Source organism: Bombus huntii, chromosome 2 (genome assembly GCF_024542735.1).
Source record: "Bombus huntii isolate Logan2020A chromosome 2, iyBomHunt1.1, whole genome shotgun sequence".
NCBI lineage: Eukaryota > Metazoa > Arthropoda > Insecta > Hymenoptera > Apidae > Bombus > Bombus huntii.
The window spans coordinates 7,701,145-7,715,301 of NC_066239.1; the positions used below are offsets into that span (position 1 = coordinate 7,701,145).

General features: G+C 31.6%; 1 protein-coding gene across 6 annotated transcripts in view; it reads right to left on the reverse strand.

The window, feature by feature from the left end:
• Positions 1 to 13,892, reverse strand: part of LOC126874107 (protein lava lamp-like) — a 16,782-nt gene extending 2,890 nt beyond the window's left edge. For 2 of the 6 annotated variants that reach the window (XR_007692666.1, XM_050635763.1), the window contains exons 1-7: positions 12,505 to 12,726; positions 12,053 to 12,430; positions 11,617 to 11,969; positions 10,772 to 11,531; positions 10,508 to 10,616; positions 9,282 to 9,410; positions 261 to 9,144 (exon numbers count right to left, since the gene is read on the reverse strand). Coding sequence is in view for 5 of the 6 variants with exons in the window: in XM_050635763.1 (XP_050491720.1) it covers positions 261 to 9,144; positions 9,282 to 9,410; positions 10,508 to 10,616; positions 10,772 to 11,531; positions 11,617 to 11,969; positions 12,053 to 12,430; positions 12,505 to 12,711 (10,820 nt within the window). In the remaining variant the exon portion in view is untranslated. Of the gene's footprint in view, positions 1 to 260; positions 9,145 to 9,281; positions 9,411 to 10,507; positions 10,617 to 10,771; positions 11,532 to 11,616; positions 11,970 to 12,052; positions 12,431 to 12,504; positions 12,727 to 13,625 lie in introns of those variants that run through there. The other 4 variants (XM_050635781.1, XM_050635772.1, XM_050635800.1 and 1 more) reach the window with 4 other exon arrangements.
• Between the last annotated feature and the right edge of the window lie 265 nt (positions 13,893 to 14,157).

Sequence of the window (14,157 nt, forward strand, 5' to 3'; positions counted from 1 at the left end):
GCACAATATTCTTTTGTTTTATATTATTTTATTGAATTACGTATGATCCATTTTGTTCCATTGGAACTATAAAACGAAAGAAAGAAACATTTGGAACAACCTAATACATTACCTCATATAAAGTTAAATATTAATGCCTCAACTATTCCAAAAAGGAATGTGTATAACACTATATAGCGACTATAGTAAATAATGATAGATGTCGATGAATTATGTACTATATATACAATTTAATTAGGATAAAAGAATATAATACATACTTCAGGGCAAGAGTTTCCTTGTCTTCTCCAATTGGAGTATCAATAGCCTCTTTCGCTATCTCGACTGGTCCCTCAGACTTTGACGGTGAAGGATGTTCCACGATTGGTTCCACAGTGCTAGAAGATGACACCTCCCTTTTTGGGCTGAGATCAGAGCTCGCTGAACTCCCCATTTTTCTCAGCTCTTCGTTCACTCTGATTGCATTAGAGAGGCGTAATTGCAATGTGTCACGTTCTTCGAGTAACTGCATCAATTCATGCGTCAATTCCTCGCATCTGACATCCCTTTGATGAAGCATATACAACGCAAGATCTAGTTCTTGCGAAGTCGACGCTTTGTTTTCTTCGTCAGAAGCTTCTACGCTTCGAACTGCAGAAGTATCAGCCGCAGGAACGTCTTTCGTTAAAACATTTCGAATTAATTCATATTCCTTCACTTTCTCTTGTAAAAGTGTCTTCAATGAATTTATTTCCGTTTCTCTGGCCGCTAAAGTATTTTTGAGTTCGATAAGTTGTTTTCCTGCTTCATCGTATGATGCTAAAACTTCCTCTATACGTTCCTCCTTCTCATGAATTTGAATTTTCAAATTGTGAAGTTCCGCATCTTTGGTGATACTCAATTCGGCCAACCTACGTTCCTTCTCTGCCAGGTCGGAGCTTACTCGAATCAATTCTTCGTCCTTCTGGTGCAATTCGTTTTTCATTGTCTGCTCTATCGTAGAAAATTCTTTCAGCTGTTTCTTCAGATTTTCAATGTCCTTATCCCTCAATCGTAGTTCGTTTAAAATATTTTGATTTTCCTTGGCTAACTTTTGCTTTATTTCGTCGATCTCCATTTCTTTCTCTCTCAGTTTCTTCTCCAAGAATTCATGAGCCTCCAAACGAACCTGTTCTTTCTCGATACTAAGTTTTTGTATAACTTCTTTAGTTGTTTCCGAGAGCCTCTCAAATTCTTGCAAACGAGAAACTTCTTTCTGCAATTCAACAATTGTTGATTTCAAATGTTGGATTTCCTGTTCCTTACCATATAATTCAGTAGTCAATCTCTGCACCATTTCACGCAATTCAAATTCATCTGATTGAGGCTCCATGCTAGCTTGAAGAGACAACTGAGAGTCTTTCTCAGCTATGACATACTTTAGTTCGTTAATTTCCTGTTCCTTGGCATACAACTCATTCTGAAGCCTAACAATTTGTTCTTGATCTTGAACCGATCTTCGATCTTTGGAATGAAGACCTGCCTCTTCTTTGGAAACAAATTCTTGATTTTGTATCTCTATTCGTTGTTTCAAAGCATCAATTTGTTTTTCCTTATCTTCGGCTCTTATAGTAGCTACTTCCAAAGCAGATTCCAACTCAGCCTTTTCATTATACAGGCAATTGATTCTTTGTTGCATTTCTTGAATTATATTGGGATACGTATTTTCATTTAGAATGTATTTCAAATGCTCAATCTCTTCTTCCTTCCTTTCCAATTCAACCTGCATGTTATCTATCGTACGCTGTAAATTTTGTTCATTATTACCCATTCTAAAAACTGGTAAACCATCTATAGTATTAGAAGAGCTCTGTTGGTGTTGACCCTGCTGTACAGTAGTTGATAATCTATCAATTTCCATTTGTTTCTCATTTAACATTTGACTGCTCTTCTCTAATAGAGATACCTTCTCATTCAAACTATGATGAGTTTCTTCTAATGTCTTACGAGTGGCTTCTAATTCCAAATTTAAACTGTCTATTCGTTCTGTTTTCCTTAAGAGCTCATTTTTCAAATCCTCTACGTTTTGTACCTCTGTACGAAGTTTATCAATTTCAATTTTATTGTTGTCTAAAACTGTCTTCTGCTCTACGGTTTCCTGAATATGATGCTGCAAAATCGACTCTTTCTCCGTCAAAGTTAACATCGTACTTTGAACTTCTTGCTCTAAAGTCTGAATACGTAATATGTATTCATTTATACTGACTGATGCTGCTTCAGATTCATTCAAACGCTTATTCAGTTCTTCAATCGTTTCCGTATATCTTTGATTATCCAATGACAATTCCTGAACTCTTGCCTTGCTTTCAGATAACTCTAGTTGTTTCTTAGTCAACTGGTCAGTTATTGATATTAAATTAACCTGAATAGATTCTAGACTTGACTCCTTTTCCACCAAATTCTGCTTTAAAAGTTCCAGTTCTTGTCGCAGAGCACGAAACTGAGATATATCATTCTGTTTTTCAAGCGAATGCTCACTTATAACTTTCTCCGACGTCGATAGTCTTTCATTAAGATTTTGTATCTGTTTTTCTTTTTCCTCAATTTCTATTGCATGTTTTTGTACTAACTCTTGAGTAGCTTGACTGACAGTAGCACTGACAGTTTCCATACTCTGTTGCTGAATACATTCATTTTCTTTGTCACTAAGACATTTCTTCAGAATTTCCAGCTGTTGTTTCTTTTCACTGAGCTCCTGATTCAGACCCTGTATAGTGTCCTGCAATTTTAACTTTGCATCTTCATTGTCCGTATACTGTTTTTGAAGTTCCTGCTTCAAATCCGCCACTTCTTGTATTCTGATATTCAAAAGGTCGATCACTTCCACCATCGACGCATTCATAGAAGATAATTGTTTCTCTGAAGATGTCGTTAAAGCAGTTAGCTTTTCTTCTGCAGATACTTTTTCTTGTAGAACGTCCTGTAATCTTTTCTGTAGTTCGATGGCATTTGATTCGGAGGTTTCGATTTGTTGACGCAAATCGGCTATTTCCATCTCCAATTTACTAGTTTTTTCAAATGCTTCCTCCTTCAAAAAATCAGTATTTTGTCTCATGGCCGTAACTTGATCATTGGCATCCATCAAACTCTGTTCATACTGCTTCCTCAATAAATCATATTCTTCTCTAGATTTGCTTAACATTCCCTGCAATTCCGAAATTCTTTTATTTAAATCGTCTACGATCTGGATAGATTCATTTTCTTCCGCAGTTCGTTTTGATTCTAAAGCAGATAATTTCATCTTTAAATCTTCTAAGAAATGTTGAAGTTGCTCATTTTCAGTTGCAAGCGCCTCCATCTCATCCTTAAGATCGTCGATCTCATCCTTATATGTTTTACACAAATTTTCATAATCTGCTTCTTGAACAGATCGCTTTTCTCGAGAACGTTCCTGTGTAGCTGGCTTAGACTCTTTGTTCGAAGAAATGTTTTCATTTTGAGAAATGTCAGTTTCGTCTAACTTAACTGCACTTCCCCGTAGTCGTTTGTCAAGAGCCTCGACTTTATCAGATAATTCCTTATTTTGAATACGTAATACTTCCATATCCATGTCCTGTCTTTCTTTCATTTCCATATACCTTTCATTCGCAGAAACTACCACATCTAAACGTTTTATCAAAGCCTCTTTCTCAGCAACAGTATTTTTCTGTTCTTCTTTAAGCTCTACCAAGGTCTTTTCCAATTTACTAATCTGAGACTTCAATTCTTCCTCTATTGCAGAATCCAATTCATAAAAATCACTTGCTGACTTCTGTATTTTTATCTGTTGCTGGAGACTCTCTAGCTGTACCTTATACTCCTTCAATTTTTTTATCATTTTTGCATTCCTCAATTGAGTAGTTTTGCTTTCTTCCATCATCTTCTCCTTCTCTTTCTCTAAATCTTTGATCTGATCCTGAAGATCATCTATTTTGGCTTGTAACTGCATTTCCTTGCTTGGAATCAATGTAGTAGTGAGATGCTGTTCATCAGCTAACTGAGCATCATCCGCATTCCATCCCCAGGTTTCCTCGTCGAGTTTTTCCATCGATCCAGCATCCCATGCTGCTTCCACATCCAAGGAAACCTCCTGCTGAATTTCCTCTGTTGTAACTTTCGTGATCTCCGGTCCTATCTGTTGTCCAACAATAATTTCCTCTAATGGAGTAGATTCTTTCGACGTATCCGTGATGGTAAGCGTTTTATCGGACTGTTTATTCGCCTCTTCCAGAGCTCGAGTAAGATTTACAACTAGTTCTCTAGCTTCATCTCTCTCGTGCATAGTTTTCTCAATCTCCATCTGCAAGTGTCGTTCAACGTTCATAGAGTCCTTCAATTCCTCCATGGACCTAGACAAATCATTCACTTGCAGTTGCAACAAATCTCTCTCCTTGGTAAGAATTGATACACGATTTTCCAGCTCTGGTATCAACTCAAGATCGGTAGAATTTTTCAATTCTGCCTCTAAGTTATTTATTTGTAATTTGCACGAGTCCAAAAGGACTTTTTGTTGGTTTTGATCTTCAACAGTTTTGTTTAACTCTTCCTTCATGGAGATTAAAGTCATGTTTAATTTCTCTATCTGATTATCTTTAGCTAACAATGAATCCTTGAACTTATTTTCGATATCATTTTGCTGTTCCATCATTTGCGTACTAAGATTATGTAACTCTACATTCAGTAAATCAACCTGTTTTTCTTTTTCAGTCAGTACTTCTTTTAGCTTTTCCACATTTGCCTCTGCAGCATGTAATTGTTTCTGTGAAACTTCTAATTCTTCAACACATTGACTATAATTCTGAGATATCTGTGTCCTCTCTTCAATCATCAATTTTTGCAGATGATTAATCTCTTGAGTTAGATTAGAGCACTGTGCTTCCTTTTCATTTAATAAAGTCTGCAACCTTCTCACTTCTTTGTTAGTCAAAAGATCGGAATTGGAAGCAGATGACATACCAAAGATTTTAGAAGCATCAAATAATTGGGGAGCATTATTTTGAGGAGCACTGTCAAGAACGGGTGACTCTTTCTTTGATTTTTCTATAGATTCTGTATTCAAATTTCTATACGCATCTAACTCCATCTTTAATTCCTCTATTCTCTTTTCACTGGATTCTTTATCGACTTTAAGAGATTCAATTTCTTGTTCCAAACTGTGTCTAGTATCTTCCAACAGTTTTTCTGCCATTTCTCTCTGTGCTTCCATTGATTTAAGAGAATCTATTTGAAAGTTCAATTGTTGTTCTAGTTCATCAGCGCGTTTCTGAACAATTTGCATCTTTTGTTGCATGTTTAATAATTCTGTTTCTCGTACTTTGCATTCTTTGTTTAAATCAGAATTTAATAGATCAGCACCTTCCAATCTTTCTGTGTTCTGTTTATTATCTTCCAATATCTGCTCTGTTCTAACTATCTTCTCTTCCAAAGTAGCATTTATAGATTGCTGTTCTTCAACTTTTCCTATTAATTCTTTATTTTCTCTTAATGTTTCCTCCAATTTTGCTTTCACCTCCTCGTGATTTGCTATCAATGAATTATACTGGAACAAAAGATCATTGTATGGATCTTCCAATGATCTGTTTCTCATACTAGTTTGATTCATCAAATCGTTGAATCTAAGAGATTCTCTCATCTGAACAAAGTTACCAATGGAATTAGCTAATTCATTATCCAAATTCTCAATTTCAGCTTCTCGTTCTTGTAATTTTGCTTCCAATGCTTGCACCAAAGTCTGGCATTGTTCACAATGACTACAATGTTGGACTCCAGTCATTTTTGTATCATCTTCAGTAACTTCTTCTTCCAAAGTTTGAGTGGTTTCCGTTGATGTGTTAATAACTGCTTTCTCCATTTGCTCGATGAACAATCTGCGTTCTTCTGACTCTTTTTCAACAATTTCCAATTTTTCATTAATATGCGCCTGCTTTGACAGTAATAGCCCATTTTGAGCCTTAAGATCATTAATTAATGCAAGCTGGTCAACATACTCTGCTTCCATAACTTGCATTCGTACACTAAGCTCTCTAGCTTTCTCCTTTATGTCCTCTAGCTCCAATTGTTTACGTCCATTTTCTTGAATAACCTGCTGTTTATAAGATTCATATTCCGAGATTATATTCTGTTTGCTTTCTCTTTCTGTTGCAAGTTCTGCTGTAGAAGATTCAATATCTTTACGTAACTTCATAATTTCCTCTTCCATTTCTGTAAGTTGTTGCATAAGGAGAGGCATCTTCTCCTTTGAATTAGTCAAATCATTTGTTAATCTTTCGATATTTTTGGAAGCTTCTGTAGACTCGTTTCTAGCTTGTATTAGTTTCTCTTCTAAATCGGCTATTCTATTATCCTTTTCGCGTATTGCAATCTCCACATCCTGAATTTGCTTGTTTTTAGCTTCTTTTTCATCTTTTTCGGTCGTCCACTTCTCTTCGAGCTCGGTAACTCTACTCTCAAGTTCTTGACATACCGCTGTCTTCTTCTTTAGATTAGCGGCAATTTTTTTCATCTTTTCTAGCTGCATTTGTATCTTGTCGTCCGAATCCTTTAACTTTTGCTCCAAATCGGCAACTTTAGCTTCTAAAGCAAGTTTAGCTTCTTCAGTTATATTATGACCAACTAGTCTTTCCTTTTCTTCTAATTCACCTTTCAAGATTTCACATTCTTGCATCTTGACATTCAATTCTTCAATTACATTTTCAAGTCTCTGGTTTTGCAGTTGGGTATCTTCAGTATGCTTCACTTTTAATTGTTCTATTTGTTTATATGTGCTTCTTAATTCTGCTTGCACATCATTCACAAATCCTGTATTATTATCTATAATGCTCTGTAATTCCCAAATTTGCCTTTCAGCTTCACTTTTTTCATTCTTAGCTTCCACAATTTGTACTTCTAGATGGTCTTTCATTGTAATTAAATCAACAAATTCTCGTTGCTTCTCGACTAATTGATTTTGAACATCGTAATTTTGCTGAGACAGATTTTTTACTTTTTCCAATAAATTACTATTTTCTTTTGTGGTTGCATTGATCTTACACTCTAGTTCATCAAGGATCATATTCTTATCTTTCAATTGCTCTACCAAAGCATCATAATCTTTCATAGGTTTTGATTCCTTTACTTTGTTATTCAATTCAACAACGTCTTTTCTCAAAAAATGTATTTCTTCTTCTTTACTTTTCACTAGATTACTAAGATTTGCTATTTCGTTAGATATCGACGTTAGCAATGAATCTTTGTCTTGGATTAACATTTTATAGTTATTAAGTTCATCCTGTAAACTATCTATCATAATCATTTTATTTTGTAATTCTGCATTTTTAGCTTGTAACTCTTGATTTTTGTCTTCAATAATTGCTTTAAAATTAGCAATTTCATTATCCTTTTCAGAGACAGCTGCAATCTGCTCCTGATGCTTTAATTCAAATGTTGTCGTTGTACTATGCAATTGTTGTTGCAGTGAAATAATTTCTGCATCTTTCTTTTCCTTTTCATCTAGCAATATTTTGTATTCATTTTGCAAAATTTTGAATCCCTCTTCGATGGAAGCTTTTCCTGCTTCCAGTTTCTCCATCTTTTCTTGCATTTCATTGCACTTATATTTCCATTCTTCTAAAGTATTAAACATTTCTTTTAACTCATTTTCCAAGCTTTCTGCTTTCTTTCCAGACTTTTCACATTCCATAATCTGTTTACCTTTTTCCTCTAATTCTTCTTCCTTGTTTGCAAGTTTTATTTTCATTTCTTCAATTAGGCCTGTTTGTTCTGTGATTAAGCTTTTGCATTTTTCTATCTCATGTTCTAAGGAAGCAACAATCATGGATTCTGTTTGTTGAGACAGGGCATCATCGGATTGTGGAGTTTCAAATACTTCCTGACCCGATTTCTGTAAACCAGTGCTGTCTTGAACAGCATCTTGTTTTTCTTGATTTAATTTTTCTAATTTTTCAATAAGTTCTAACTTCTCATTATCAGGATCATCTTGCAACATTTGATTCATTTTTAGATGTAATTTTTCTTTTTCTAGCATCACTTCAGTTAAATTATCTTTCAACTTTTGATTAAAACTTTTAAGTTCTGACACCTTCGTAACTACTTCTTCATTTTCTTTCAATAATTCTTCTATTTTGGTTCTCAAATCATTGATTTGAAGATCCTGAGTTGTTTCATGCCACTGATCTAATGAATTACGTAATTCTTTTACCTCTTTTTGTAAAAGACTTTTTTCTTCCATTAATATATCAACTTGTGCTTTAAAATCAATTTCTCTAATTGATATCTCAGAAGCTTCAGATAATTTTGTTTCAATTTGAGAATCATCATCCAATTTGACAATCGTAGACAATGTTTCAATTTGTTTCTGCAATTTACTATTCTCTTCAATAAGATTTGTTATTTGAATTCTGAGGTTAGATAATTCTACAGACTGATTATCATTTTCTTGTAATAAAGTATCAACTTTTAATTTCAAATCAACGTTTGATTTAGATTCTACATATTCTAGTTGTTCCTCAAGTTTTGTAAGTTTAATTACAAGTTCGCTATTTTCTTGTGTGAGAAGCTCGATTTTTGTTATACTTTCGTTGTGCTCTGGAATCCGTTCAAAAGATTCTGTGGAACCCGTATCAGAAGATCCTTTCTCTTCCACTCTGCTTAACTTCATCGTTAAATCCGTGTTTTCTTGGGTTAATTGATCAATCTTCTTTAATAATTCATTTTTATCCGGGTCATTTATAGATTCTGTAGATTCAGCATGGAAATTTTCTTTTTCTTGAAGTTTATTTAATTTAAGGGTTAAATTACTATTTTTCTGTGTCAAATCTTCAACCTTTTTCAATAAATCAGTTTTGTCTAATTCTTGTACAGTTTCGAACGACTCTGTTGACCCAGTGTCAGATGTTCCTTTTTCCTCGAGTTTTGATATTCTATTATATAACTCGGTATTTTCTCGTGTTAAGGTTGTCACTTGTTTGATCAATTCTGTATGATTAGCTTCCGTTGAAGATTCTAATTTACTTTCATTTTGCAATCTGTGCATAGCTTCTAATTGCTCTTCAAGATCTACTACTTTCATTTCTGCAGTTACTCTAAGATTTTCGGATTCTGCATTTTCTGCCTCTAGAGACGAAATTTCCCGCTTCGCCATATGGAGCTCTAAAGTGAAAATCAAATACTCATTATGGAATAATTAAATCTATATTTTATGCCTTTTAAAATTTTTTTACATCTGGTATTCAATATTAATTTTATATTCAAATTAATACAAAAAAAAAAAACAATACATAGATTACCTTGCATAAGATCCAATTTTTGATTCTCTAGAGTAGCAATGGCTTCAATTTGCATTTCAATTTCTTTCGTTTGAGCAGAAACTTTACTTTCAAGATCAACAACACGTTCTTGCCAATCTCCTGCTGAGGCTATGCAAATCGTACAACATGCCAATGATGTATGTATATAATTGATATTAATTGATAGTAAATACAAAAGCAAGCAACTTAAATATTACATTATCACAAGTAAATCCATATTCAACAAGCTTAGATTCAACAAGCTTAGATTCAACAAGTTTAGATTCAACAATTTTTAAGTAAACATATCAACTGTTCTCCAATTATTAATTAACCTTACACTAATTAATTAATTTTAAGATTAATTGATCTTACACTAAGCATGATTAATATTCTTCAAATCGTTAATTCAACAAACAAATTCCCAAATTTAAAGCAAACATAAATTGGTCTGTTTGTTAATTTAATTATCGCCTATTTATTTATTAATATATCCAAGTGTTAACTTGTATATTTTGAACCATATTAGACAGTTATTTTATATGATATTAATAATATTATACAATATACTGCAAAGGTTTTAAAAAAGATGGCAAAATTGCTTTTTTTTCTAATTGTTCATGCAAGTACGTTAATTATGCAAAAAATCATGTAAAAGGTAATACAAAATTTAATATTTGCTAACAAATAAATCTAGTTCTATGAATCAGAGTGTAGCAAACTTTGACAAGTAAAGTAGGTACCATGTTATGTTAAAATAATAAACCTGATATAACATAATTGATTAGTAATCTCAATAAATATTTATATAATTTAGTATAAGTATCTAACTAATCAGGTAAAAAGATTCCATCACCGGAAATTAGCACAATTACAATTGTCTCAATAGCAATATTTCTCTTATGGGGTAAGCAACAAGAATACAAAAAATATTAACAATTTGTGCTATATATATATATATATATATGTATATATATATGACTAATTCATATATACAAGATCAGTTATCAAAAATTCAATATAAATTTCTTATATGTATCATTAAATACATATGTATAAATATGTACATAGGTATTGAAATTTGTCTGCAGTAAGGAAGACAACAACAGGACTTATGGATAATTATTTTAAGAATAATATAAATAGACAATGCATTGCACGTAAAATTGATAACAAAACTAGAACAATGAAAACAACGATGACAGAATTTCTGCCCTGGTTCCTACCTTTAAGCTCATCAAAGTCTACCAGACTCAGCTGAAGGTTACCTTTCTCTTCCTCTAATAATGCCACTTGGTTCCCCAATCTGACAAGTTCTGCATTTGTATCAGACACCTAAATTACAAAATTACATGTAAATGAATTTCATTATTATTTTAAGTAAGCATACTTTCAAATAATTGATCAATTTAAAAATTATAAAGCTTTGAAATGATTAATAAATTTTTGGCCTTATAAACTTATAAATTAATAGTATTAATATATTTTACCTTTTTAAAGTTCTCCAACTGTTTTTGTAGGCTTTTTATTTTACTTTTATGTTGTGCTTTAATTTTAATCATACTCTTATTTAATTCTTCCAATTCTTTGGTAAGTTTCATCACTTTTTCACCTTCTTTAATTGTACCTTCTTCTGGCAATTTTGCCACGATTTCATTTTTTTGTTCTTCAAGTTTATGTACCAAATTTTCAAGATCAGTTATTTTATTTGAATATTCTTCATTTTTTAATGTTAAATCTACTACTTGATTTTGCAATTCTGCTTTAGATTCTTCTTCAAGAAGCTTATTAGATTGTTTTAACTCTTCTACTAAATTTTCAAGTTCAACTATTCTATTATCCTTCTCCATTATTGCACCATTACCATGCATAGATATATTTACAATTTTATCTTGTAATTCTGCAACACCTTTTTGTAACTCATATTTTTCATCTTGCAACTGCTTATTATTATGTTCCAATTTTTCCAATTTAAACTGCAAATCATCAACAGTCGGATCTCTGACTATTCCAATACCAGATTCCAATTTAAATACTCGTTCATTAGCTTCTGCTAACTTCAACTCATAATCTTTTAACTGTTGTAATAAATTCTCATTTTTCGCTTTAAGGGAAGATTCCATTAGTACAAAATTTTCTTGCATTGATTTCATTGCTTCTTTAGTTTCTACCAAAGCATCCATTGTGGAACGAGAAAAGTCAGCACTTGCTGACTCAGACAACTTTTGCTTGTTAATTTCTTTCTTAAACCTAAATAAAGTAATAGATAAAAGAAATAATAAATAAATATATTTTAATCAGTTATAAAATATATTTAACAAGTTTATAAAATTACCCATCAACCGAATTTTCTAGTTCTGTTATTTTATTATCCCTTTCTTGCAATTGTATTAAGAGATTTTCATTCTTATTTTTCAGGGATGTCTCTAAAAGTACAAAGTGTTCTTGCATCGTTCGCATTTCGTCTTTCGTATCTTCGAGAGTATCTAACGTCGTTTTGCCCTTTTTTGAAAGATCTGCAGACATAAGGGTAACTGCCTTTGTCTTAGATTCAATAACAGAGTCTTTTTCTTTTAAATTTTCTTGGAGATCCATAATTGTAGCTTCAAGCTCCAAAATTTTATTAGTAAGTTCTGCAATTTTGTTTTCTTTTTCCTGAATACTCTCAATTTGTATTGGCGACATGACCTATAATTAAAATATTAAGTGTAATTACCAATAGCATAGTAAAAATATTTATTATTGAAAAGATGTAAAAATTATTTGCTTACATCAGAAGTAATCATGACTGGTTTAACAGGGGCAATGGATGATAATTGATCCCTTTGAAAACCCACTACTGCCACATCTTTTTCTTCTAATTGTTGCCTAATAGCTTCTACTTTCTCTTCAACTGCACGTTTAGTTTCTATTATTTCTTTGTTACGTTGTTCAAAAGCTTTTCTATTTTCTGCTAGCTTCTTTTGGAGTAAAGTAGACTTTGCTTTTGCAGTTTTTGCCTGACTAATATCATCAATACTTCCTTCAGATGTATCTGCCAAAGATGTCTCAGATGTATGAGTTACATCTGTAGAAGTCAAATTTCTTTCTCTACTCTTACGTGACAATTTAGCTCTGGATTTAATTTTGGAAAGTCTCCTTGCATATTCCTAAATTTAAATTTAAATTTTCAATGAAATATTCAAATCTTTTCATTAAAATTTTATACATTAATATTTATTACCTGAACTTCCTCTTCTTTCTTTTTTAAACTCTGTTTATTTTTCAACATAATTTCTTTAAGAGATTCTAACTGGCTTTTATTTTGTTCACATTTTTCTTTCGCATGCGCCATAGATTCAGATGCTTCCCCTTCCATGGTTCCTGGTGGTTCTTCTGATGCACCCCACATTGTAAACTGTAGAATTAAGAACAATAAAAACCACTTCATTATAATTTGTATAAAACAAACATAAACTCTTTTAAATAAGAAATTATGATGACAATGGCAGTGAAAGTTTCTATAAAGTGGTCAGACAGTGTGTCACCCACTGCTCTCATTTTTATAGACTAATTGGATGAAAGCTAAACGGGGGTAAACTAATTGTATTATCTATATGTATAGATATTGAATGTCAGAATACACACGAGTTACCTTGTGGCATATTTAATGCTTACAACACAGCATTTAAGTAGGAACTTTTTCAATGACATCTTATATAAACTATCAGATAAGAAATATACTAATATTATAATCAGACTTATGTATTGTACATAGATATTTTCATTAATGCGTACTTAAATATTACATATATTAATTTTAATGTATACATATTATATACAACAATAAGAAATATACATTTAATATAAATCTAGATATAAAACTTTTAGTACTTATGTATATTTAATATGAATTTATTTTTATATATCAAAACATTTATACAGCTACAATATAAAACATATATAAAACATTTATATATTTGCTTAATATAATATCAAAAAATAATTAAGCAAATTCTACATACAATATTCTAAACTGAAATTATAATATGACACATATGGCTTTCTAATGAATAGATAACTGAAGAAGTTAACCTCAAAATATGTTTAATTAGAAAAAGAACATGATATACATAAATTACGAAGTAAATAGATAATATGATAAACAATAAATAAAATTACATAGATAAGTTTAAATAGTAATGAGATGACGTAATTTATGTTACAAGAGAAAAGTACATATTCTAACATTCTTTGACATTAAAAACTAGGAATCATATCAAAATAATTGATTTTCATATATGTTCTAAATAAACTTGTATTTTTATAAGAACACAAAGTAATTATTTATCAAACTGTATTTACCTTTATTTATATTTCTGAAATTGTCAAGATGGAAACCCGTTATCATTCGTGCACATATTTTATTAAAGTATTTTTATCACTCACATCTTTATGTAATCAATACCAAATCCATTCATGTCCATATTTCATTAATTTTACAATATTTACAATAATTTTACTAATAAGTACATAAAAATACCAGGTAAATTGTAATCCTATGTCTCAAAATGTAAAGTCTACATTACTCCCTTTACATACGGAAGCAGTTGGAGTTTGAAGTGTTGGTTGGATTTCTTAAGCGCATATGTGCTGCCACATTACGGAAGTCTTTATGACTGTTAGAAGATTTAGAATAACAATTTAAAACTTATACAATTCTATTCCGAATATATTCCTTAATTTTTCTTCATATATTAGAATTTTCATTTTTATATTAGTGAAATACAAATTGGAAACCTCTATTATGTACTTACTATGAAAACCATAAATTTAATGATTTAATTTTGCAATATTTTATTAAAAACTTTAATAAAATTGTTTATATTTGTCAGAC